General features: G+C 53.2%; 8 protein-coding genes across 8 annotated transcripts; 4 read left to right on the forward strand and 4 right to left on the reverse strand.

Annotated features, from left to right (window-relative positions):
• Nucleotides 1-1,650: 1,650 nt before the first annotated feature.
• CORC01_12465 (modin) lies at nucleotides 1,651-3,754 on the reverse strand (the record flags this gene model as incomplete). Its single annotated transcript, XM_022624085.1, has 2 exons — nucleotides 1,651-2,567; nucleotides 2,623-3,754. The coding sequence occupies 2 exons, from the start codon at nucleotides 3,752-3,754 to the stop codon at nucleotides 1,651-1,653; spliced, it is 2,049 nt and encodes a 682-aa protein (XP_022469399.1).
• A 1,844-nt stretch (nucleotides 3,755-5,598) lies between these two features.
• CORC01_12466 (choline dehydrogenase) lies at nucleotides 5,599-7,660 on the forward strand (the record flags this gene model as incomplete). Its single annotated transcript, XM_022624086.1, has 4 exons — nucleotides 5,599-5,683; nucleotides 5,734-6,126; nucleotides 6,297-6,621; nucleotides 6,745-7,660. The coding sequence occupies 4 exons, from the start codon at nucleotides 5,599-5,601 to the stop codon at nucleotides 7,658-7,660; spliced, it is 1,719 nt and encodes a 572-aa protein (XP_022469400.1).
• Nucleotides 7,661-7,850: 190 nt separating this feature from the next.
• On the reverse strand, nucleotides 7,851-8,882 carry CORC01_12467 (dienelactone hydrolase; the record flags this gene model as incomplete). The annotated part of the gene is made up of 3 exons (XM_022624087.1): nucleotides 7,851-8,171; nucleotides 8,239-8,626; nucleotides 8,833-8,882. 3 exons carry the CDS (start codon nucleotides 8,880-8,882, stop codon nucleotides 7,851-7,853), a joined length of 759 nt encoding a protein of 252 aa, XP_022469401.1.
• Nucleotides 8,883-10,778: 1,896 nt separating this feature from the next.
• On the forward strand, nucleotides 10,779-14,000 carry CORC01_12468 (eukaryotic membrane protein family; the record flags this gene model as incomplete). Its single annotated transcript, XM_022624088.1, has 4 exons — nucleotides 10,779-12,383; nucleotides 12,456-12,572; nucleotides 12,620-13,273; nucleotides 13,329-14,000. 4 exons carry the CDS (start codon nucleotides 10,779-10,781, stop codon nucleotides 13,998-14,000), a joined length of 3,048 nt encoding a protein of 1,015 aa, XP_022469402.1.
• Nucleotides 14,001-17,202: 3,202 nt separating this feature from the next.
• Nucleotides 17,203-18,002, forward strand: CORC01_12469 (uncharacterized protein; the record flags this gene model as incomplete). Its single annotated transcript, XM_022624089.1, has 3 exons — nucleotides 17,203-17,376; nucleotides 17,445-17,516; nucleotides 17,877-18,002. The coding sequence occupies 3 exons, from the start codon at nucleotides 17,203-17,205 to the stop codon at nucleotides 18,000-18,002; spliced, it is 372 nt and encodes a 123-aa protein (XP_022469403.1).
• A 153-nt stretch (nucleotides 18,003-18,155) lies between these two features.
• CORC01_12470 (F-box domain-containing protein) lies at nucleotides 18,156-19,220 on the reverse strand (the record flags this gene model as incomplete). The annotated part of the gene is made up of 2 exons (XM_022624090.1): nucleotides 18,156-18,665; nucleotides 18,837-19,220. The coding sequence occupies 2 exons, from the start codon at nucleotides 19,218-19,220 to the stop codon at nucleotides 18,156-18,158; spliced, it is 894 nt and encodes a 297-aa protein (XP_022469404.1).
• A 2,469-nt stretch (nucleotides 19,221-21,689) lies between these two features.
• Nucleotides 21,690-22,013, forward strand: CORC01_12471 (uncharacterized protein; the record flags this gene model as incomplete). Its single annotated transcript, XM_022624091.1, has 1 exon — nucleotides 21,690-22,013. One exon carries the CDS (start codon nucleotides 21,690-21,692, stop codon nucleotides 22,011-22,013), a length of 324 nt encoding a protein of 107 aa, XP_022469405.1.
• Nucleotides 22,014-23,732: 1,719 nt separating this feature from the next.
• CORC01_12472 (uncharacterized protein) lies at nucleotides 23,733-24,125 on the reverse strand (the record flags this gene model as incomplete). Its single annotated transcript, XM_022624092.1, has 2 exons — nucleotides 23,733-23,908; nucleotides 23,984-24,125. 2 exons carry the CDS (start codon nucleotides 24,123-24,125, stop codon nucleotides 23,733-23,735), a joined length of 318 nt encoding a protein of 105 aa, XP_022469406.1.
• Between the last annotated feature and the right edge of the window lie 1,934 nt (nucleotides 24,126-26,059).

Raw genomic sequence — 26,059 nt, forward strand, 5'->3', positions numbered from 1 at the left:
TACAGAACCCCGCGAACGCGTTACTACCTAGTCACCCGTGAAGCAGTGTCTCGTCTCATGCCGCCCTCGACGCTGCGATTCGGTTTCGATAAACACACCTATTGAACCCTTCCACCCCTAAGGTGCCTCCAGCAATTCTCCCACTATCTATACATACATTCCCTTATCAATGAACGGGCCAACGCTCAAGGCATTCCATCGCAAAGTAGGTAGCGCACACACACCTATGGAACGGGAGAGAAGAGAGACGCCAGCGGCAAGCCACTTACGAGCCAACAGCCATTGCCTGAGAGCCATGTCTGACAATCATGGATGAAAAGCCTATCCATGTCTAAACTGCAACCACACTGGCATATAAGGCTCATTGGATTGCAAAAATTGAGAGCCGCCGCATGGGTGCGTCTCCTGCGCTGCGAGGCATTGGACGACATCACACTAACCGGCGTCTAAAGACCAACAGCCATAGGGATGGGAATATCCGTAGGCGCAGAGACTAATAACAGCCATGGTGAGTTGCGGTCTACATCAAACTACTAACCTCATCCCTCTACATTCGTCTTGAATATGCACCGCCAAACTGAAATGCTTTTCCCCGCGCATAGCTCTCGAGTGAGTTTTCGAGTGACACTGCTTTCTATCCAAATAATGGAACATGTCGATCAGGTTGTTCTGGCGGGCTGCAGGTTCCGCTTCGTGACATCAAGAACCCCTTTTCAATGTCAAGGCGTTCTGCTGTATCGTCAGCACTCGTGTTAGTTCTTGGCCCTGATGCGCATCGTAACACTCATCACACACCTCCCTCGGCTGACAACTTGAGCCAAGAGACGCTGGGGAGTCATGGAATACTTTACGATCCGTCAGCAAGACCAGCGATCGTCTCTTCAATGCCTCGGGATGCTGTGCTGCATTTTCGAGCTCCCTCATGTAGGCCTCTCGCCGAATCCATGCCCTTTTGCTTCCCCGAATCCCTCATCTTCCTGTCTCTCCCCTGTTTGCCGCCGTCCGCCCCGATCCGGCCTAGCGCTCTCTTGTGGCCCCCGGCTCCCGGAGCACGCCCAGAGATCCCAGGAATGTGAAAACTGCAACCACTTTGCAGCTTGGGAACCTTTTGGGCCGCTTGGCGGCAGAGAGTTTCGGAGTTGCTGCAAAAGGTCGGAGCCTCGGTGACGAGCCAGCAACGGGCTCCGCATCCCTCCAACCTGGCTCCATCTTTGTTCGCAAACCTCGGTTTGACTCTTCAGGAAACCCCCGGCCTGTTGGCTGGCTCCGTCCAGACCAACCCTCCAGGTCATCATCTTGGCCATGGACATGGGATTAGTCGCATGGCAGGCAGCGAGACACTGACAAGTATAAGCGTGGCTGCTGCCAGCACTTGCTTCCATCCAGCGAGAGTGTAAAGATCCTGGGCATCTCAGTTAGCATTGCAGACTTTCCAATTATTGGAATAATTGTTTGGATCAAATCGTCATTTTCATCATTCGTAAGCTAAAAGCCCGGGCCTCTTGGGCACGTCATGCCGCTTGCTTGCAAACTCATAAATCGCCCAGGTCCATCCTTGCTATGCAATTTTGTCCCCCAAAAATGCCTGTAAATGCATGAAATAAATATTGATAGTCGCCGTCATTGTATCATTCAAGTATCATCCAATACCTATGAGATGTACACTGGTAATCGGCTACCCAAAAGCTCGCTCTTCGATACTTGGACATCTTTCTTGTGGAAATCGTGTAGCATGAGCCAACAAATCATGCGGAAAACAAGCGTGCACCAAATATCCTCGTGGGTGACGTGCTCCTCGCCCAACTCATATAGTATGATTGGTTCTTCATCATCTATCGTTTCGACAGTTCGGGTACTGAAGTTGGTCTGGTTTCGTTTCCTGAGACCGCCGAAACCCACAGCGGGTTGTTCGCGCCTGTCTGATGATTCTCGAGACACTTCGACTACCTTTCTCCGCACCAAGCGGAAGTAAACCTCCATTAGCTTCTCCTGCTTGAGTTCCGGTGGTGCGGCGTCGATATCTTCGAATCGAAGCTGACTTCTTACTCTGTTTTCGATAGTTGAGGTGCTGCCAGGAGGTGTCTGCGCCGGCTTTTCCGACTTCTCGTTAAAGCCCCCGAGGACCTCCTGGATATGACTGCGTAACACATCTTGTACCATTTCACGTCGTGCGCTCTCATTTGCCCCTTCAGCGTTCCCCTCGAAAACCGAGGACTTTCTTGTCGGTCGAGATATCTTGGCCCTTGCCGTCAGGATCTCATCTGTGTCGTCGAGAGCCTCGTGCAGAGCGTCCATGAGGGGCAGGCTTGGCCAATTGCCAATGGCAGTATGCTTCTTAATCAGCCCATTGATCTTGCGGATATTCCTTCTAATAGCTCGGCCCACGAGGCTAGGACTCGGCTGATCCGAGTTCAGCTTGTTCATTTGCATAGTGTACGCATCCAGCAGTCTGGTCAAGGAGAAATTCTTCGTGTCCCATCGATAGTGGGTCGGGTTAGGCAGTAAATGGAACGCACTTTTTTCGATGTGAAGCGTACGTCCCAACATGCCCACTATCTCGAAAGCGACTACCAAAGAATGTTAACACTGGAGAGTAGTTGAAGCAGTGCGACTCCAGCTTACCGGGAAACAAATGACCAACCCTGGCCGTCGACGTTGTGGAAAAGTAGTTGACAGTGTTGGTGTTGCAGCCGATCAAAACTAGCGTTTCGGCGATTTCATGGTTACTGGCAAAGTTCAAGGTCGACAAGTCGCGGGGCTCATCGTTGGGAAACTTTAGACGTCGATTGTCTGACGTTGCCCGGTAAATGGTTGGGAGGAAGCCAAAACAGAGCTCCTTGGTCTCGTCCACGGGTATGACGCGGTTGTTCTCGAATCGATTGCGTCCATGAACTTGAAATGTGAACATGATGCCAAGATCACTGACTTTCTCCCCCGTGACAGTGTAGCCATTGCCTTCTGCTCGGTATCTATCATTGGTCCTGTTGAACTCGACCCAGTAAACGCCAAGCATAGCCAGCATTTCTACCATATGGCACCACGCCGTTGTGGCGTAAGGCTTCTTGACGTTGGTCGGCATTGTGTCCCAGCTCCTGCGCTTCTTCTGAACGGCGACCGTCAGAGTATACTTGTCGCTGACTGCTTTGAGGACATTATTGACGTCTTCTGGACTCTCGAGCTGAGCAGGTGCTTTTGGTGGCTCCTGGTAGACTGTGCCCTTGTATTGTTCCTTCTGCCATTCCCTAGAATCATGTTCCATTTTTTGCAAGGCGGAGAGCAGCGCCACCCACGAAGCCCGCTCATTGTCGGCCGTGTGGACTGACTGCTTGGCGAGCTCCTTATCGGAAACGTCCGTTTGGTCTCGGAGTTCTGACCTGCTGTCTAGCAAGCTCTTTTCCGAACCGTCGATGAATATGATGGGCTGGTCCTTGACGGGGCCCTTCTTGTTGGTGGGAGGGCACAGGAAAATGACGGGAGCTTCGAAGAGAACCTCGAATCGGAACTCGGTGAACTTGATCTTACGCTGCTTGGATTCGGACCATTTGCCTATCACCTTGCTGCCACAGCTTGAATAGCCAGCGGCGGAGGCGAAGTATTGTTGGGCGACTTGTAGGAGGGAGGCAAGTAAGGCGACGATGGAGATGACGAGAGCGACAATGGCAACAAACAGTTCCTTGTCATCATCGTTGATGTTGTCGTTGATTTGCTGCAGAGTTTGGTTGAATTGTGCTTCGCTCATGCCCTCCATGGCCATGATCTGGGTCCAATGGGTTCACCTGCGCGTCTAGTTCTCTATTTGCCGTCGTTTGCCGAGCCTCGCGGGTTTGGGATTCGGAGCAACACAGCTGAGCGCAGCTGGAGGTTGGTGCTTTCGGTAGTGGGTGGGATCGAAGTACTCAAGACAGGTCTATCTCGGCGAAGGGAGCAGATTTGGTCAAAATGAACGAAGCCATGGGTGGCGTGAGGCAGCCCAAGTTGCTGATAGAGGAGCGGGTTCAGCACTGGAGAACAGACGCGGGAGAAGGAAGCCGCGACGTTTGTCGGATCGAAGTCGAAAAGAAATCTTGACGAGACAGACGAGGCTGCACGTTGAGCTAGCGCGCGATGGCGGCACAGCCGCGACCGGGAAACAGGAAAGAGGGTGCTGGTTGGAACCGTGGGATGCGATGGGATGTGCGACCAGGGCAGTGTCTAGGTCCCGTCTACTCTGTACGGAGTACGGTCTACGGATACCTACCCTACTCCATGGTCAACAAGCGAGTGTTCAGAGTCCAGTGGCAGCTTCAGCTCGTCTCGCCAGCCATGTCCAAACCTGGAATCGTTTGTTACCGTTTGTTACCTGCTTGCCGGCCCCATGGCCAACCAACCCCCTCCCCTGTGTCAGCATGGCCCCCTTGTCTTGCCCAATAGCCCTGTCAGTCGCTAGCTCGTGGTTTCTACAATAGATTGCCCTCCGTACTTTGCTGTGCAACAGGCAGCATGATTTCGTGGTGGCTCCACCGTTGCTGATGGCGATGCAGATGTAAGGCAAGGCGATGCGATGTATGTTGACGTGGAAGAGGGACGACGGTGCGGGAGGGGAAAGAATCGGTGAACTGACGTTGAAGGTCGTCCATTTTGGGGGCAGTGCAGTGCGGACGTTGAAAAAGAGGCGAAGAGCGTGGCTAAGCTGCTCAGCTTCCATGTCGCTTCCATGGCGCCTTTGCCAGAACTAGTGTAGGAGCGGGCCGTCGTTCGAACCACAGGTCTGCGCAAAGTTCAATGGGCTATTTTCAGTGCTTGTTTTTCCCCCTCCCCAGCCAGTGGTTACCTTAAGGTAGGTAGGTACCTTATTTCAGACTGCTACCCCGTCCGGTCCCCCGCTAGGTATCCCGACCTTATTGTTAGTGTTAACGGTAGTGGAGTGTCTCCAATCGCAGATGACAGGCAGCCGTGTTTCAACGCTGTCCATCTCCCACCAGTCGGCCGACCAGCCCTGGTCATTGAATGCGATTCTCTCTGCTATACGTTGGCGGATACGAATGTACTACAGAGTGCAGATTCAGCTCGCATGATGTGTCGTGACAGTCTTGCCGAGGCAGTGAGCTGATGCCTACCTTAAAGAGATGATGGCCGAGTTATAGGGTCGTGATATCCGTGTAGCAGTGGGAACTCCCCGCTAAGGATGTGTGTAGGTCAGAGAGCTTATTATAGGTGTGAAAGAAACTGACGTTAGTACTGCCTCTCTGTTCTCTCTAGATTTTCGTGCATTCTACAGCTATGAGAGTTTACGGGGTCTCGGGTTCATAAGGTATGGGAGCCATCAGGTATGGAAGCCAAAATCAAAATCAGTAGCCGGTGAAGGATCAGCCAGCGATTGGAGGGATCGCGCTCACTGGCATTTCTGTACATTGCCATGAGCCCTTTGTGTAAGACTGCAGTAAGTCGAGTGAAAATCCTTCCCGTACAACCTGGTGCTTACTTCTATCAACCTGAGAACCCCTCATTCTGCGTCCCATTCTACTCGTGTCAGGTAGTTTCAGCAAGTCAACTTTCCTTTGAGGACAACCCAGAGAGTGCTTCGAATCATCACATCGCGCTTCACTTCGTCCGGCAATTATGGTCTGGCCATTCTCTCGTCCTTATCCTGAGCATAAAGCAGTCGATGTCGATGGCAAGACATTTGACTATGTCATCGTGGGCGGTAGGCATCTTTGGTAACAGAAGAGGTTCGCGATGGCTAACCTCACGCAGGCGGAACCGCCGCATGTGCCCTGGCCTCTCGACTCACTGAGGACCCGAGCACCAGCGTCCTCGTCATCTGTAAAGGCGTGGTCAGGGATCACTGGATTGACCGCATCCCCATTGTTGGAAATGCGAATGACGGCAAGGGTCCTCAGATCGAGACATTCTGGTCTGAGCCTGACCAGCGGTGGACTGGATGCAAAACCCGGACATTCAACACTCAGGCACTCGGCGGTGCCACCAGAGTCAACGGTTTGATGCTCACACGAGGCGCGCCTGGTAATTACAATCAGTGGGCTGCGCTTGGAAATGATGAATGGAGCTGGGACAAGTGCGAGCCATACTTTAAGAAGATAGAAAACGCCGCTTGCCATCCCAACGCCCCCCATCGCGGCCATGAAGGTATCGTCATACCCCAAAGACCGACTGAGCTTCCTCCCTCCCTCTCTCTCTCTCTCTCTGTGTGTGTGTGTCTGTCTCTAACAACCGCTTGCCCTTGGCAGGTCCTCTCCACGTCCGACAGAACCCTATGATATTTCCTATAGACCAATAGTATGTTGAGATGCCCATAGCACCCGAGTATTTGCTCACCTATGGCCTTGACAGCATTCAAAAGGCAGCAGGCGACATGAACATCCCCGTCCAAGATGACGGCAATGACCCAAACGCCCCGGCCATGGGTCTCTTCACGACCGACATCATGATAGACAAGTATGGCTACCGTCATTCCTCGTTGGCAGCTTACCTCCCAAGGTCGACGGTTCATGAACGCGAAGGCAAACTCACCATCTGCACTGGTGTTGTCGCAACAAAAGTTCAGACGAATACAGATGGAACAGAAGCTACGGGTGTCTACATCTTAGATCACCTCAACAAGAGCCCGCCAGGAAATGCTTCGTGAAGGCTCAGAGAGAGATCATCATCTGTTGTGGAACTCACTTCACACCACAGCTCTTGATGTTGAGGTACGACTTCATCGAGCCACCTCCAACACGATCAATCCTCACTAACTTTACACAGCGGTATAGGACCAAAGGAACAGCTTGCCAAGCACGACATCCCACTTGTACGTGATATGCCAGGAGTTGGCGCCGACCTCCAAGACCACGTGACCTTCAGCATCGCGTTCCACACCCGTCTCATCGACTCATATCTCCGCATGTTCAATCCTCTTATTGGCATTTGGCACTTTATCCTCTTCCTCCTTTTCAAAACCGGCATGCTGGCGACGTCTGGAGCGAGATTGTGTGCCTGGTTTCACACGAGTACCATTGATGAGCCCACGATGACTATAAAACATTACGGCAACGGTACCGATGACAAGCACGACAACACAGATGCCCTTCGACCAGAGAATGTGCCCGACATTGAGCTCCTGTTTATCAATGCTTCGTACGACTTTGAGAAGGGCAAAGGATACTGCGCCTTTCAGACGACGCTTGTACAACCATTCTCAAGGGGCAGAATCGAGCTCGCCTCGTCAGATCCCCTGGCACATCCGAAAGTGTTCCATCACTACATCACAGACCCCCGCGACTGGGCAGCGGCGCGCAAAGCCGCCCGTTTCTCGATGAAGTATGTGGAGCGCTTTCGACAGACGGATTATCCGTTCAACTCTACTTGGCACCTCGCACCCGGGGTCAAGGCTAGGACGATGAAAGGTGGGTGGCGGGATGTGACGGACGAGCAGATTGATGCCTACATCAGGGAGCGTTTGCTCAATATCTACCACGCAACTTCAACATGTCGTATGGGGACAGGAGAAGAGGATAGTGTTGTCGGGCAGGATTTGAAGGTCCACGGGTTCAAAAACTTGCGGATCGCGGATGCAAGCGTCTTCCCGAAGGTGACGAGTGCCCACACTGTGGCGCCGACTTACATGGTGGCAGAGCGATGTGCCGACTTTATCAAGAGTGATTGGGCCAAGGAGATTTGACACCCTGTGCTTCGCCACAGCATCCAGCAGTATAGAGCGTCTATTTCACTGACATCACTCATCACTGGAATGCGACACGGACCATGTCGCGTAATAATCAATTGGTATTGCTAGAACCCAGCGCAGTCTCAAGAACCGCCGCGGCCCTCATTATTCATAACTTGGCTTCCCCCCCACGTCCATCCTCTAGTCACAAGAGGTGCTCGTCAAACCACGCGACGGCCTGGTAAAAGGCCTGCTCCTTGGCGTATTTTTGGATCTTCTTGCTCAAGTCGCACCGGACAGCAAAGCCGTGCTCGACGCCGGAGTACAGGTTGATCTGGTAGGGCAGACCGGTTTTTTGCAGAATCTCCTCGGACTTGTGACGCTTCTCGGAGGGGAAGATGCTATCGGTTTCCGCGGCGGCGATGGAGAGGGGGCCGGTGATGGCGGCGAGCTCGTCCTCGTCGACGAAGCTGGGGTGGGCCAAGAAGCCGACCTTGATACCATCCTGGTAGTGGCGGACAACATACTGTAAAAGGACAAGGTCAGGAACCAACGCGTGTACAAGCTGTGGAGGTTGGAGAGACGGAGCTTACCTTGGCGCCGAAGCAGTAGCCGAGAGCACCGACATTGGTGAGACCCAGCTCGTTCTGCAAGTACTTGATGGAATCGACGATGATGGGGTCGACGGCCTCCTTGTTGTGGGGGTTCTTGCCGTCGCTGCCCTCGTTGAGCCATTTGAAGAAGTCAAAACCCTCGGGTATCGGCACAGGGAGCTGGTCCTTGTTGAAGAGGTCGACGATCAAGGTGGTGTAGCCGTTGGCGGCGAACTGGTCGGCGAGCAGCTGGGAGTTGCTCCAGATGCCAAAGACGTCGGCGACGTAGAGGAGGCCGGTGTTCTTGTGCGCCTTGTCGGCGGGAGCCTCGGCAAGGTAGCCCTCATACTTGCCGGCAACAGTAATCTTCTTGCCCTTGGGGGTGCCTCTATGTTGATGAAAACGTGGTCAGTGAAACTCTCGTGTCGATCAACCGAGAGATTGGCTTAGCATTTAACAACAGACAGGTCATAAGGCTGACGTTGAAGATTCACTCAATCAAGCTTTGTTGGAGGGGGACGCGGGGAGGGGGAGGGGGAAGGGGGGTAAGCGTGGCGGGGTAGGTGGCTTGTTACGGTATTGGGCGTGTCTTACTCGTGCTTTACACCGACGGTGCAGCATTTTCCAGGAGGGTTGGAAGCCATTTCGACTGTTGTATTACTGGTAAATAATACTTGATGGTTGAAAAAGACGATATCACAGGGGAAGAATAAAGAGCGAGGCCCCCGCGAGCTTAAGAGTCTGAAGCTCGAGCAGACCTGGGAGGGGCATCATTGACCTTGGAGGGACCCACGGATGCTCAGCGCCGGGGGGGTTTTGGGCCGTGGTCGTGAGGAATTACCAAGCAACGCAACGGGATGCTCTCGAGTCTCCATTGCCCATTGCCCACATCGGAAACTACCTACTCGCCAAGGCCGGCTTTCTATTCGCACCAGAGTGGGCCGAGATCCGTTCCGATCCATCAAAATGGCAAAATTGCGAATAGACTGGACTGTGTTTGGCCAGCGGTCTTGAGCAAGCCGCACAGCTGGGAACTTGGACGCTACTCCCCCCCCCCCCCTGTCGATGAGACAAAATGGCACCTTAATGGAAACACAAACTCTTTCGGGCGCCGGTGCCTGTCCCACTCCGCCGAGCTGCGGTGCCTCGGTTTTTTTCTGGACAAAAGCCTAGTTCTTTCCCACCTTCCATTGTACCAAGCAGTACGGTTCCGAAGCGGCAATCTGAGCGGCGGCGGTAGCGGACGTAAGCTGATGCAACGACATGCTCAGGTCCTTTTTTTTTTTTTTTTTTTTTTTTTCTTTTTTTTTTTTTTTCTCTTTTTTTCCCCCCCGCCCCGCGCCTGCCCTCCCTCGCTCTCTCTCGTGGCTGTGCGCTCTGCACTCTGTGGTGTGCGTGCCTGTGCTGTTTTTTTTTTTTTTTTTTTTTCCTTTTTTTTCTTTTTCCCAGTTTTCCCCCCCTCCCCTTTCCCCTTGGCCAATTCTGCTCTCACGACCGCTTACTACATCTCACTTGATTTGTAGCGAAGAGTCACGGTGAATGGCCCCGGCGGGCGCGGGCGGTGCATGCGATTGTCGGGAAATCGCCCCTGTCTATCCGTATCTGCAGGTTGTTTGCCGACTCGGTGTGCGGCCCGACGCTTGATAACTTCAGCGTCCGGGGTTGAACCCAGTCTCGCGACCTCGCACGTTAAGCAGCAAATTAGTAATTACGTGAACAAGTACCTCGTCAGCTGCCTGTTGTAGAAAAATCCATCGCACCCCATTCAGATCAAGTTTTAAGCTTGCCCCTACCTAGAGAACCCAAAATGGATTCCATGAAGTCGCGTCCCTGTTGTAGCAGTTGACAAAGACATCAGCGAGGTAAGGGGCTTTAAAGAATTCTGAGCTGGCAAGAGACTTTTACAGGAGCCATTTCTCGTTGTTTCCAAATCAACCAAATATTACGGATACGAAGAATAAACATGGGTTGTATTAATATGATAATTCTCCTTATACATAGTTGCCCAGGCACAAAGTGCATCCCAGTAACATGCGATGTGGACTGAGAGGAGTCTAGAGAACATTACTGACATCTTCGGTGGACCACGCTCACCGAGACCGGCTTAGTCATACCCTCGCCAACCTCGAAGAATGCCCCGAGTCCTCACCATAAATCGGCAGTCATCCCACGGCCCAGCCCAGTACGTCACTGCCATGCTGCCTCCCGTCCCCGTCCAGATCCAAGTTAGCGTCCCCACAGCGGTCTCATTGTCTTCTGCCGCGCTGTGCCGCCAGGTTTCCCTGTCCGGCCACCAATCCAGCCGTTCCTGGAGATCGCCCGCTCGGCAGCATTTCCCCCCCACGCGGCCTGAAGAACTGCAGACTGCAAGGCTGGCCATTGCTTGAACCACTCCTTGCGCCAGATCCTATCGCAAACTTATCCAGCGAATCCTGGCGCATTTTGTTCGACAAGACCTTTGCGATCCACTACAATCGCAGCCTTGGTGTGCGAATGGCGGCGATACTTCCCTTCCAACACAGACAGTGAAGGGCTTGGGAATGGCGGCGAGCGAACACCACGATGATCGAGGGGCCGACGACGACAAACATGATGAGATTTCTGCACACCCCTCCGCCCTGCCTGCAGAGCCGGCCGAGGCATTCCCGCCTATGCCCATATTCATTCCTGACAATAGGGCACACGACGAGGGCATCTTGAATGCCAAGAACGATATTAGAGTGTCGCACATACCTCTCCCTCCGTTGCCAAACGTGTCTGCGAGCGCACCCCCTACCTCGACCCTCCCTACCATACCCGGCGGCCACTCCGACGAAGAACAGTCTTCCGATGCCTCGTCCACGCATAGCAATCCTGAGAAGCACGACTCATCCAACTCTTCGTCGACATCCGAGCCTGCGACCACTGAAAAGAAGGAGGCCGAGCAAAAGGACGGCGTGGCACCAAAGTCGAGAGCCAGGGCCGGATCGAGCTCCGCATCTATGAAAAAGAATCAAAGCCATGATAATGTTAGGAGATTATCTGCCGCAGGGATACAGCAACTCACCGCCCCCGAAGCCCTCCCTGTCGCAATCGTTCCCGACGACCAGGCGCTCGGAAGTCAAGACCAGCCGGTGCGCTTCCCCCTCGCGGACCAGCTCGAGGCGATTCGGCAGTCGATACTCAGTCAGCCCGACTCTCTGCGACCCAACGGCCCCGTGACGGATGGCGGTAACAGGTCTCGATATCAGAACGAGTCAAGGCGGCCTGTCTCGGGCAGAACGCTCTCAACTCCTCCGACCAATCGACGACAATCACAGTCGCAAACCACGTCGCCCCGCCGAAATTCCTTCTACGCCGTTGCTCGGCCACCACCTCTCAACCTTGATGCGACCAGCCACTTCAACGCCATAAACCCTCAACCACCAACCCAGAACAAACCGCCGCTACCACAAATTCAAGTACCGCCGCCATCAAAGTCACAACGAAATGATCCTTTCCCGCCGTCGCCCCTTCCCCCCTCGATACCCCTCCCGCCCATGTCTATACCTACGCACCTCCAGTTGGAACTAGCCGCCCAACGACCGAGCCCTCTGTACATACACCACTCGTACACGAATGATATTCCATATGAGTCCTACGTCGTCAAGTGGGAAAGACTCAAAAATGTTCTCCTGCTGCCGACGTTCCTAGAGAGAACGCTCTACTTTGGAGCGCTAGCCTGTCTCGATGCCTGGCTCTACAATTTTACGATTCTACCCATGAGGTTCACCATTGCTCTTGGGGTATTGTTCAGATGGTGGGGTTATATGGCTATCAAGGAGGCACGGTGGATGGTTGGCTTCGTCTGGTACGGAATGGGCAGAGTATGGGCCAGAGCACGAAGGCCTAGAGCAAGGAGTGCTGTGCCCGCTCGAAAAGGAGATCCCGATCACCTTGCCAGCCGCGATAGGAGTCAGAGCCGGCCGCCCGGACGGAGATCATCCACCCCAGCTACGGACATGAGATTTCCTGATAACGTTCCTGCCATTCATCTCGACTCAGATCCTAAGACGAACGGCAACGGGGTCGTTGAACATGAAGTCAAGTTGAACGGGAATGGGCATATCACTCATAAGATGAATGGACCTTCCAGCCACCATCATCCGCACCCTTCGGGTGCTAGAGTACATCGGCATCGTAGGACGAAATCGATACCGTCCAATCTGTCTTCCTTTCATAAAGCCGACCTACTGCAGGGTGCCGTCATTCTTTTCAGCTCGCTTTTTCTCATGAAATTGGACGCCAGTCGAATGTATCACTTCATTCGAGCCCAAGATGGCATCAAGCTTTATGTCATCTACAACGTCCTTGAGGTAGGCAAATCCTCACTCTTGCAAAGATCTCCCACTGACTCATTCAGGTCGGGGACCGCCTTCTCTCAGCGCTTGGGCAAGATATCTTTGAGTGCCTTTTCAGCTCTGAAACGTTGTCTAGAAATAGTTCTGGTCGATCCAAGGTGCTCTTGCCGCTGGGGATGTTCGGACTTGCCCTGGTATACAACGTCATTCACTCTGTCGCACTATATTACCAGGTCATCACGCTCAACGTGGCTGTCAATTCCTACTCAAATGCGCTGCTGACCCTCATGATTTCCAACCAATTCGTTGAGATCAAGAGCACAGTGTTCAAGAGATTCGAAAAAGACAACCTGTTCCAGCTGACCTGTGCGGACATTGTGGAACGTTTTCAACTCTGGATTATGTTGTTCATCATCGGCATGCGAAACATTGTGGAAGTCGGTGGGCTCTCTGTCCCTGGAGCAGGGTCTGAAAACAGTGACCTAGGAGGATCTGGTGCAATGCCTCTCCACAGCCCATCGATTCTTCCGTTCAGCTTCACGATTCTTCCATCTTGGGTTTGGTCCGGGGAGGTGTTATCTCCCTTCCTCATTGTCATAGGAAGTGAGATGTTGGTCGATACCATCAAACACGCCTATGTGAACAAGTTCAACAATATTAAGCCAACATTCTACAGCCGTATCCTTGACATTTTGTGCAAGGACTACTACACTAACGTAAGCATTCCAGATATTCTCCTTGCTGTTGGTTAAGAACTAATGATCCTGGCAGGCATTTGTTTCGCCTTCGCTGACGAGACGGCTTGGTCTCGCTGTTATCCCGCTGTCCTGCTTGTTCATCCGGGCTTCTGTCCAAACGTATCACATGTTCCTCTCAACACGTATAGCTGCGCCTATCGCCGAGTCCACTCAGACATCCCTATCTGTCGAGTCCGCAACACCATCGTCGCCCGCCATGGTGGCAGCACTTGACCGTCTCGATACATTGCTTCGGGATGCCTTAGGTCGGGCCGTCTACGGCTACCCCTACGGCGAGCCAAGTGTCCAGAGCAGGGCATGGTGGACCTGGACTAGTGATGACGTGATTGCGGCGGTGACCATGATTGTCGTCTTCTTCATCGCCTTTCTGGTTCTTCTGATCATTAAGCTCCTGCTAGGCATGGTTCTGCTGCGATACTCCCGGAACAGGTACGCCAAGATGAAGCGTAAGGAGCACATGGTGGCAACTGGGCAAGAGGAGCGCGAAGTTTATGATGCCAAGGGGAAGAGAGTTGGTGGTTATGGTCAGATCGAGGTCACGGAGGACCGGCGGAGATGGATTCACGCCGACGAAAAGGAGGGGCTGAAAGGCGGCAAGGGACGAATTCAGAAACCAGAAAGGCCGCAAGAAGGCGACTATAACGGAGTTCATCGATATGAAATGGTTGCGAAGAGGATTTGGTGATGGAGTTTTTTGCAGTCTGGCATCTGTCACATAGCATCACACAGCTTGGGGCATCTCGGAAGACGTGCCGCTTCCCTCAGTTTTCTGTTCCTGAGAATTGATAGCCTTGGTTCATTTGAGCAGAAAACGGGCCCCCCCCCCCTCCTCCCCCCCCTTTTTTGGCCGTCGGGACCATTTCGAGAACCCCGAATATGACGTATAACCACACAATACGAACGTAGAATCAATCACTATCCCAATCAGGAGCGCCCGTAGAACTAAAGTCATCCCGATGCTATCCTATTCCCAGGCCCTGACATTTTTCTACCTCTTGATAGGGGAGAACGGAATTCTTTTGGCAAAGTGTATACAGCTGCCGAGGTATCCCTGAGACATCTGTCTTCATCCAAGTCAAGCGTACCCGAATGAGGCATTCAACGGTTGCCGGAGACCATGGGCCTGGATGAGCTCGAAGCGAACCAACTGCCATGAGAAAATCGCACCAGACAGCTCAGAAATACCCCGGGCGACGACGACGAAGAATACGGGCACGGTGGTGGGCAGTCACACGGCAAGATGACGCGAGTGTTCTATGAGATAGTGGAGCAAACCATGGCCTACAATCAGCCACTGCGAAGCATTTTTGAGCAATCGCGGACACAGCTGTTATATAAAGTTGTGTCATAGCGTTGTCTTTTTCGAAATTGCTTTGTAAGTAACTAGAGCTTGATTGATACAAAAGTGCCATGTGAGCTGATCTAGATTGCCTCAGGTTCAAACCAAAAAAGGAGCTGTGCAAAACCAAGCACGTTCGCAAATTCCATCCTCACTACCTTACACCACCACAGTGGTTGCGGGCTATTTGGCTTGCTGGTTAGACATCGGCTGTTTACTAGATGAGAAGGGGAGATTTTATATTCCACCACCCCTTTGAAAGTGATACTCATGCGGCACCCTGGATGATCCATGACAGATATTGTGCATATACTAATTCATACGTGTTTCGTTTGTAGCACAAGAAACTGGTAGTGGGCAATCCGCAAAAAATACAAAGCTGAAGAGACGCGTGCCGCGGATAAAAAGTTTGAGACCCCTACGTAGCGTAAAATAGCCCGGAAGATGAAGAGCGACTACTACACTCGGGCAAAGTTGAGGATATTTTGTGACTGAGCACAATCGCGCACAACTATAAAGTTTACGAGCTAGAGGTACAGGGTGGGACCGAGTTCAAGGCCCGGGACATAGGAAATGGATTAAAGATACGAGCAAATGTCGCAGCTGCCTTCTGAGGTTGACCGCAGGCCAGACGAATCGCCCTCAACTTCGCAGACACAAGAGGGAATCCATGATGCAAGGGGTTTCAGCTTCCTGCATTTCAGAGAAAGAGAACGCCCGTGTCTACGGTCCCAGATGAAAGATTGTAGCCAAAGGAGATTCGACCAAGCGGTCCTTGGCCGAGAAACGAAAATGGGACAAATGGTCGAACAGAGCATGATTCGTGCAGGACCTAGGGTATTAGTCACCATCTTGACCGGTTTACTTTTTGGACTTTCTACAACACTGACTTATGTCCAGAGATGAATACCTAGATACTAGGTTGAAGAGTCGAGGAGATTAAAAAAAGGCATACAGGACACTGCCGCTCTGTTCGAAGTAATACCTATGCATGAGTGATCGAAGAGGTAATGCCAAACACCTAACTCGTCTCATATCACTGTGTTCCCAGCAGCCTCACTTATCTGCAGCGATTGAAGAATTGGAAGAGGAAAGCAGAACGACGGGCATAATTTCGGCGAGATCTGCAATGAGCAGCGGGATGGGCTAGCCCCTGAAATTCATTCTTGGCAATGTGCCCACAAAGCAACTTAATGAAGCACTGACTTTTCACAGAAATTCCGAGAGTGCTTTGAATAATTTTGGGACAGGACAGTAGATACTAACAGAGTCCATTGCTTCCTAGAAAAATATCGAAAGGAGTATACCGCGGTGGTCTGGCGGCTGCTTAGCTTGGTTTTTGCTTCCGTATTTGATCCAGGGGGCTTCTGGACTGTGGAAAAGCAGACAGTAACCCGAAAGTCTCTGAATAGGTCGCTTCATGGGGCCATAAAGTTCTCATTGGACTTTGGCTCCATTTTGTATGCTTTGTGAAATTCAATTCAGTGATGACCACTTGAAACAAGCATCGGCAAATGGGCGAGAGAGAATGGCAAACGCTGCTTCTTGAATTAATACGTGTTGGAGCATTTAAGTGGCTTGGAGAGGTATATTGAAAGTGCTCCCGGGTGGAACAATGCATTGTGACGAGGATAGGTCAACGTGATTCGCAAGCAGTAACCCCAGGCAGGAGGCTGGCCGATATCCTAAAGCCCAGTGCTCACCCACTACGAGGGAGTTGAGGCCAGTTTATCTTCGTTGAGACAATCCAGTTTGCAAACGATCCCAAGTATCTCAGTGCCAAGTCAAAGACATCGGTCATTTGTTGCCGGGGATACAAGGTGAGTGCTTGTCCGCGATGCTGGGACCTGACGAATCTCCAGACTTCAACACTTTCCCATAAGCAGGAGGAGAACAACGAGATCTGGCTCGAAATCTATTGATGACGAGCGAGCAAGATTGGGAGGGTCTGGGAAGGAGGCGTTGAATCATATTCATGAGAACATTAAGAAGGTGCTGTCATTCGGCTGTGACTGTGACCCTTTCCTTGGTGCTTAGCAGGCACGAGCCGGCTCCGGGGCCTCCTACTGGAACTGTTGCTTTTTGCGTCGCGGCGAGTCGGTAACACAGTCATTCCTTCTCAGGGCAGGTGCGTCCTTGCCCATGAAGCAGAAAGTAACATGAACTTCAACATTGATAGTTGCCATGTATCGTCGTGTCCTTCAGTCACCTTTGCTTCGTTCCTTCCACCACCGTGGCGGTTGGCATGTTCCAGCCCCTAGTGTCCATATGAAGTCCCAATCTCGGAGCTATCTGGCCTCAACCTCAACAACACAGCTCCGTCCACGTTCTTCTTCCATAGCAGCCACTTTCAGACACGGATCTCCAACTATTTTCCTTTCTGCGCCGGCCGCCACTGAACCAGATCGATTCTGATCGCAAGGTTCTTCCTTCAGTCAGGCAAATACATACGCAATCATCTTTGGGTTTATCACGCTCGTCCGCCTCTCCAGCAACTCCAAAGAACTACATTCATCGCCCATCTCTGAGTCGAGAGCCCAAGTTCTCAATGGATGCTACAAATGACACCGATGCTCTAGCCCCTGCTGCCGAACCAAGAACGCCGATGTCGACTCCGGCATCAGGTCCGGCGTCCCCTGGCGTGACACCCGCCCACCAATGCAGACAATGCCGTGCTTCCTTCTGCCAACCCCTAGGTTGCGGCCATGTCTACTGCAACCAGGTATCAACAATAGCTCTCTCTAGTCTTCAAGTCCTTCCAGAATGCTTGCTGACACTCCCACTTCCTAGTGCGTTGGCCTTCACCACATATGCCCCGAGTGTGATCGCCACACTATTGTGCCTTCCAAGCCCTCATCAGAAGTAAGTGTAACTCCGCAGTTGGGTGCTTCATGTGTTGCCCTCTTGCTAATCATGGGATCTTCTCCGCTTCTCCAGAAATCTCCTCATGCTAGGGAACAATCAGACGACGGACTTTTCAGCCCTGTCTTTCAAAAGCGAATCGACAACCGAATTCGTACAATCTAGTATATCTCGCTTTGTTCTTTCTGGGCTTCTGCCATCGTAGCTATCCTTTGCATAATTGCTATTGCCCTTGAAGCGAGTTCAGACAGGTCAGCTTGAGACGAATGGTTTCAGTGGCGGTATTTGTCTGAGGCTGGTGCTTGGTGTCTAGATTGGTTTGCGGGAAGTTTGACCTTGGCTGAGTATGATTACTGGTAGCATTATCTCACCCTACGACTAATACATCTACATCTTTTCACGACCTATGATGCGCTGCTATCCTGTCTGTATTCCACGTGCCATACAATGCGGCTACGTTTCGCAAAGGCTGACAGATGGGGATGAAGTTTTCAGCCACTTGTGCACGTTTCACTCATTATGATAGACGTTATCCTAAAAAAAATGATAGATCCCCGCCCGGTAACGCCTTTGGCCGCTCCCAGAGCTGCGCCCCAATGCTCAAGCCCAGTTCAGAATCGTACATGGCATCTCACCCGCCTACCGGAGGCCGACGCCATCGCCTCTTGACATGCGTTCCCAGAATCGTCGGAGACGCCATACCCTCCCCACACCCTTGGTCTCCTCCCACTTCTTGATGCCCTCTTCTCGCTGGCGTACCTCACCCTTCCACACGCCCTCTACCCACTTCCTCAAGCCGTCCTTGACCTTCTCCTTCTCGATGGCGCGGCGCTTCGCAACAAGAGCGGGCGCAACTTGCACCATGCTCATGCCGGGAACACATTCCGGAGGCAGCACAGCCCGCTCGACGAGGGCTTCAGCTGAGGGCCGCGAGGCCAGGCGTCGTGACAGTCGGATGGAGACCAGTGAGCGGGCGAGGCGGCGCGAGACGACCGAGGTGTGAGTCAGAAAGATGGAGCGGGCGATGAGCTCCGCCAGAGAAGGGCGAGAAGGGGAGGAGAGCAGCGGTGGCAGGATGGCGCGCGTGTGACGGAGCCGATAGTGATGGAGAATGGGCGAGAGGGACAGGTGACGCAGGTGATGATTGGTCTGTGTCATCAGCAGAGTTCAGCATAGTTCAGCAACGACGGGGTCGGTCAACGGAGGGGACAGCAAGCACGGGCGGGATGGAATCTGGCGTGAGGGTGGAAAGAGGTTGGGAGGTAGGTAGGTAGGTCAAGGCAAGAAAGCAAATAGTCACTCAGTTGTGGGAACGCCTACCCTCGAAGTTGACAACAGGTCATTGACATCCAGATAGCCGAGAATGTGCAACATGATCTCGTTTGGAAGTTCGGAGATGGCACCCGTGGGCTGATACGGAGGCCCAAATAACGCCAGACAAGACGACGAAGAGGCCGCTAGAAAGTACTGTTGGTGATGATGGTAATAGTCATCCCCGTCACGAGCCCCAGCGGCTGCTTGGGGGTATGGTTGGGCATCAGCGACCGCCGGATACGTGGAATCGATCTGGGAGGAGCGGAGGGTATGACCCGGGCTATGATCGCCAGCGGGTACAGGCAATGCGGGAGACGAGTGTGATATAGCAAGCTGGCGGGTCGAAGAGAGGAGATGGTCTGGGGCCATCTCGTCGTGCATTGCGTCCATGGCTGACTCGGTCGCCTGCAAGCGACGAGATGGTGATGACACCAATAACTTGATCTGGGCTCCGAAAAGTTCAAGCGCAGATGAGACACAGATGTGGAGCTGTGCGAGCGACTGCTCCAGCTGGCGGCTGGCGTGGTTGTTCCAGTCGTGGTCAAAACCTAAGATATCTGTTACTTCGGAGAAGAGGTGGAATTCTTCGGTTCGGAGTGTGCTCCGGAGGCCGGGTGGGCGCCAAACCAAGCACAAGAATCCGTAAACAAGTTGCGCAGGAAATGAAGGATAGACGCGGGGATCGGCGAGGCCACAATGGGAGGAGCGGGGGATGGAACCGAGTTCTTCAGACGACCTGGGCCTATGAGCAAATTTGTTGCGTACCTACGGCGAGGTAGGGTAGGTATTGAATAGACAGATGCGCCGAGAGCGAGAGGACCAGACGAGTCGGGTATCGCGCGCCTCAAAATGAAACAGAAAAGCTCGCGTAGGCAGATGTCTTTGCGCTTTGTGTTTTGCGTGTTGCGTTTGCGCGCGCGTGCTGAGAAGAGGCTGGCCGCTAGAGGCCCGGCCGGCGACCGGCAGCCTACCGTAAACGCTTGGGGGGGAACCACGGCGTGAGACTAGGTCCGTCGGAATGATGAGAGCAGCACGAGTCGACCAAAGACGGACAACCCTATGCGAGGCTGGCGAACAGCGGGAGAATGATCGGGTAAGGCTCGAATAGCAAGCAACGGCGCAAGGGAGGGAGGACCGGAACGGATGAGGGGCACCGAGAATAGCTAGGATAAGGTAGGTGGATGGAGACACAAGCGATGGGCCGAGGGCATGGGGGTGTCTAGGCCGAAGGTGAGGCCAGAGTTGAGACCGACGACAAAGATGGCGATGGCAGGGGCACCTTTGATGCGGCAGGAGGGCGGGAATCACAGAGTACAGGCTGGTGAGTTGAGGAAATACGGTTGTTGAACTGGGAAGGAGCGCGACATCGCGGAGGGGAAGGAACGGGGCTCGACGACACAGCTCACCTTCCATTGGCATGTCTTGGTGTGTGCCGGTGGGAGCAAGAGTGGTGCATCTGCAGCTTGCGCCTCCATCGTTCCAGGCTGCGTCACACGGTCCAGGCAGGACCAGGAACAGGGGGGGTGCGTGCATGCGACCCACAGTGCGCGTCAACGTCGGTCAACCGTCAACCTAATGCCACAAGGCTACCTATATCTGTACGTAAGGTACATGCAGCTGGAACTCGCCGAGTCTCCGCGTCTCCGCATTCAACGGCAAGAACTGGCACTGTGTCTAGCGCCGGAAAGGGCACGCACTTTCCCAAGCCACCCATCGACTGTCCCAGCACAACAACAACTCGGAAATGCGCCCCTCCGCCATTGTCCAATGCCTGTTTTCACAAAGAAAGACGTTCAAAATGGCAGTTGGCGCTGATTGGAACGGACTCCGACACCAACGCCGCCACCCCGTATCTTTCTGTCTCACAGTCTATCTCAATGTCGGGGTAACTTGGCAGTTCTAGCATCTTCAGGTAGAGAAGGGGCCCAATTGACGAGAGGCATCCACACTCAGGTCCTAGAGGCAGCGAGAGAGAGAGAGAGAGAGAGAGGCTAACCTTGGGGAAAAAAGGTCTGCACGAGCTCTTGGGGTAAAGAGAGAGTGGTCCCATCGGGGGTGAGGTCGTTGACTCGTTGGCCTGGGGCTACATAGATCGACGGGAAAAGGAAGCTGAGGCGTCTTCGGCTTCTCTTCTGCCTCGTGCAGATTCCGGCCACCTCTTTCCTCGTCCCGGTCGCCACCGGGCGCGCCTGTAGCAGATCTAGCCGAAATGGGGCGGTCGTTCAACACCACCACTCGCTACTACAGTCGGGTCTACACCTTGCTTGCTCCGATTGACCCACTTTTCAAGCTGCTCCGGGTCTGGGCTTTCCACCGGCGCGAAGTTCCAACGTCCGACATCCCCAATTCCACAATTCCACAGTTCCACACCCGTTTTCAAGCCACACCTCAGTCCAACGCCTTGCCGTGCACCTTTCCATTGCCTTTGTTCATTGGACAATTCGGACTACCACGTCTCTGCTTGAGACATCGACTGCTCATGTCTATGACGGAAGCCAATCTGGCATGCCATCAGACTTGGAGCCGCCGGTGATGCTTGGTTCTATCGAACCATCCCTGAATGACGGCTAAGCCTGGTTTATGGACAACACCTGGCCTCTCACCAGGCCGGCAACTGCTTGCTCCGGTTAATGGCACATCCCACTTCTCAGAATGATCCGAAAAAAGAACCCTCTTTACCGCCTCTGTTCACCGTGGTACTTGCACAGATCCAGCATTGGGCTTCAATCAACTGACCTCTGCTACAGCCTGAGCAAGAACCCTGGCCCTGGCTGCGTCGCCCTCCCATTCTTTTCGTCCTGGTCAAGCTGGAATTTCCACGAACTGCTGTCAAGGCCCTCCGTTCTATGCCCTTGAACCATGCACTCCCGCAACGGACGCCCGCAGCTACACCCTGTTCCCGCCATGCTCTCAACTACAACGACAATGGACAACGCAGACCCTGAAGGTCATATTCTGGGCATTATTGGAGCACCTGCTGCATGCCGCAGGAAACCACCATCAAATCTGCAAGGACAGACTTCTTACGAACCGGCCAAGGCATACATCAAACGGCATGAAAGATGCAACTCCTGGACGGACGAGGCTGTATTCTTCGCCACGCCTCGTCGACTCCTCCCTTGCCATCAATCGGAGCTCAAAATGCATCGAACCATATCAATCACACCCCGTCGCACGGCATGAACGAGCCAGATGGGTGCTAGCATTGACATCGTGCAAAAATCAAAGGCCAAGGCGCTTTCTCCCACGAGATGGACACCAGATTCTGCCACCAGCCGTCTGCGTCGTTGTTCTTGGTCCTAGCTCCATACGTGTACCCTGCCGCCCGTTGGAACTCTTATTATTGGAGCACATCGCGTGTTGTCAAGAGTATTTGACTCCTGTTGTGGTGGTGCGGCCCATATTCCCGGCCCAACGAGTTTGAATTTGGCCTTGGCCAATCACACCCTCTGGTGGCCTTCGTTGCGGCTGCAACGGAAACGCGTCTGTCCTGGGCGGCCAACGTCAAACGTATCCTGGTCACATCGTAATACTTCCTTTGTCTTAACGTCGTCTCTTCCCGTGTGGTGCTTCACTTTTTGACAGATTGACCTCGTTCTTGTCATCCCTCAATCGAGCATGGCTCAACAATCGACGGAGTAGACCTGGCAAGCAAGGATTTTGCGGGAACCAACATCGGAATCATTGATGGTCCTGGAACGGGATGCAGCACGCTTTCAGCTTGTCTACGTTTCCATACCCTACCGTCTCGTGGCACCCACGAGTAGCGCGCTGACGTGCGCTTCTTCTGCCTGTCATTGGCCTTTATTTGTCTTCTCCTTTCGCCAAATGCACCCAATCACGTATCAAATAATGGTGCATCGTTTCTTCAGCGCATGATTCGCAAAAACCCAGGAATTCGGGTGGCCTGCAGACATCTTCTGGAAGCCCGGGATATCCATTGGCCTTAATCATGCATGCTTCTTTAGGCTCATCCTGTCAACATCGAGTTCCCTGGGTGTTCCCCAGTGGTAATACCCCGGCACTTCATGATAGGCAGATGATTTGAAGCACTCCTAGTGGGTTTCCCAGTGCTACGTCGCTTCGTATAACCAGCTTTCCCACCGTCAGAATCTCCATGGTAAGGACGTGCTCAACATCCGTCCCACGGCAAACGGGCCGTCCCGTTTGCCCATCAGCTCCCACTCAAGGCCACGGTTAACGATGTGCCCGTATCAGAGGGACAACCTCACCGATAGTCAGCTCGGCGCCGACCGCGGATCACCCGGCCTCGTAATTGTACTGGCCGCAGTTCTGGCCTCCCCCCCCCTTATAGCCACCCTCTCCCCTGATAGAGTTCGACATCCCCGCCGGCAAAAGTCGTGACCAGGTCACTCTCGAGTGGTGCGGCTGGTCTTCCAGTTGCTGTTCCCAGTTAAATGACGCCCGTGTCAACGGAACGGTGGCATTTTGCGGCAAAGTCTTTCGAGCCTTTTGGCCTACACGAACGCAAGCCTTTCCAGAAGCGGTCTTCTAATTGACAGCGCATCGGTGTCCTACACAAGGGACTCCCTACTTAGAACCCTTGAACAATTACAGAAGGTGTGTCAACGTCGAGGAAGGCGTTCGCGGCCCCGCTCGACCCACTCACCGTTCATCCATCATGTGTGCCAAGCTAGGCCTGAGTGAGTTCGATCGAAGTCGATGATTTGCTTCTCACCTTCTCGGAGCACCAGAGCCTGGTTTTGATTGTGTCTACTGTTCGAGGAGACCGGACAATGCACTCCACATGCCGGATAGACAGTTCGTCTCAGTGGCCGACAACACTTATGGACATGCCATCGAGTTACTTCAAGCCACGGGTTTGGATGGAAGAAGAGATGGCGCCGGAATATCCCTATCAGAGCCAACAATGATAAGCCGTCAGCTGCGGATTGTAACGAGAGCTACATCTGGTGAATGAGGTGTCGCCGGGGAACATCGTCCGGTGGATTCGGCAAGCCACACGTCACCCACCAAGGGGAAAAGGGTGAAGGGGCAGATTGGAGCCGCGATCCCGCATTTTTTGATCGGTAACCGACGCTCGTTGCCAGCCCATAGCCGGGAGAGGGAGTGAGTACAAGACCTTTCATCAGGAGATACCTTCAACGTGGCTTGGGCCTGGGTACATGTACCTTCGTTGGGGCTCTGATGCAGATCGAACGCAATGCAGTGTGGAACATAGGTCATGGCCAGCAGCCGGCCGCCACGTTGTCCTGCCCGGGGCCCTAACCAACGCCCGAAGGCCTTCATCAAGACCGTTCTCGACTTGGTCATCTCGATTGCCCGCCGTAACCCAAGGCTACTTGGGCGACAAAGCAAACGGACCGTCTATGTTCGGACAAGCCAGATGGTTCATGTGAGGGGATAGGTCTGCGGACGTTCCCAATCTCCTCGACGGTATACCCAGACTGTTATTAGCCCGCATGGCCGGTGAGATGGTTAAGCCCACCAGTGGGTGGTAGCATGAGACCTACATCATAAGGCAAGACAAAAGCAACGCCCACCCCCTCCACAGAAGCAGACCATACAATACAGGGGTGGCCGGGACGACCGATTATTCGTCAATGACCAGGTTGATGGACTCAAGAAACGGGCATCCGGCTCAGAGAGGTCTGGCCCTGAGTGACAAAGCTTTCTTTCTGACGTGTTGAGATCGATGTCGCCTGCATGTTGAGCTGGCCTTGTCCGGGTTTCTTTGCCTGACCTTGCCCAAGTGGCTGCAAGGATCCCTGAGGTTGCAATGCCAGTTCTCCTTCCTTGATCATTGTGCCTCGTCTGAAGTATTCGAGAGTACTAAGAGTGTCTCCGGACGTGTTTAGGCTCAAATACCTTGGTGGCGAGGGAAGCAGAGGATAGGAAGGTGGCGGTGGATATGTCAACCTTGCATCCATGCCACCTCGATGACGTTTCATCCTGAGCGGCAGGCAATGCTCGGCTGGTCTCACGGAGCGGGCCTCGGCCAACTCTAGTTGCTTGGAGGAGCCTTTGCTTTCTCAGACATGGCCTTCTCTATAGTGCTCTATCCATATGTCAGTAGTGTGGGGGAACCAATAGTTTCAAAAGCAATGCCGCACCAAATAGACAGTGGCTCAATGGTTCATGCCAGTTACCATCCTTACTCCCCTCATTTGCCAAAGCCCCTCCAAGGGAAGCGGCCAAGTATCCATAACCTCCACCTTGAGCTGACATTTATCTTGTGTGGTGGGGACGAACCATGGCCCGTGGGCAAGGAAACAAGAAACAAAACAGCAACCTCGGGCCTTAGGTATGTATGTGATAGAGGACCCCACAGCGGCCGCAAGCAGAGCGGGCAGAAGACAGCCTTACCTTGAGCTGGAGGCTAAACGCTGCCCCGTCACTTCATTACTTACAAGCTGCAGCCCGTAGCGGGAACACCCCCTTCAAAGAACCCCCCAAGGGTTCTTTGTTCAGGGCTGTACCTGGGAGATGAAATCTGCACGTCTTCTGCATCAACGCATGCGTACATACAAGAAAAGCTCGTTAGGAGTGGAGAAGTTCCGCCTTGCCTTTCTGATTTTTGCGGCAAGACGCATAGTAGCGATGGATAATAACTCCCGGGGAAAAGGAACGATCCTGCGGTGGGATATAAAAATTGTGCCTGATGAAAAGATATACTACGCCGCTTGGGGCTCAGGACTTGCGGGCTCAAACATTGAAATGGACGCCCAATGAAACAATAAACAAGGGAACGAATATGCCACACACCAATTCATACCTGAAGTTTGACAGGCACAGAGTGGCCTTGTTGCCAACGCCTCATTATGTCCACCCAAGCTGATTTCACAGCATTCGTGTTTACCTACGTTGGTTCATGTACCACATTAGACTAGATCCATGTTTCCTATTTAGTACCGCCTTGCAAGTCGTCTCATATCTGAACATCTAAAATGGTCGAGAGTGGAGATCATAATGTCGAGCAAGGTCCCCTGCGAGGACATTTTCGAAGCTACAATAAACGTGGCAAGCAGATATCCTCCGCTGGCCGCCAGCCTCAGCCTCGAGCTGCAGGCTGGCGGCTGGCAGGCCAGTATATGCGTTTCAAGGTTTGTGTCGGCCACAGGGGAATAATGACGAAGAAGTTGCCAATGAGACTCGATGGACCAAACGGGGCGGATCCGAGATGTAAAGCCATGATAACCACCAAGAAATAAACAGATTCACTGCACGCCTTTGCCGCTTTTCTGCGA

The sequence above is a fragment of the Colletotrichum orchidophilum genome (genome assembly GCF_001831195.1).
Source record: "Colletotrichum orchidophilum strain IMI 309357 chromosome Unknown Scaffold_154.1, whole genome shotgun sequence".
NCBI lineage: Eukaryota > Fungi > Ascomycota > Sordariomycetes > Glomerellales > Glomerellaceae > Colletotrichum > Colletotrichum orchidophilum.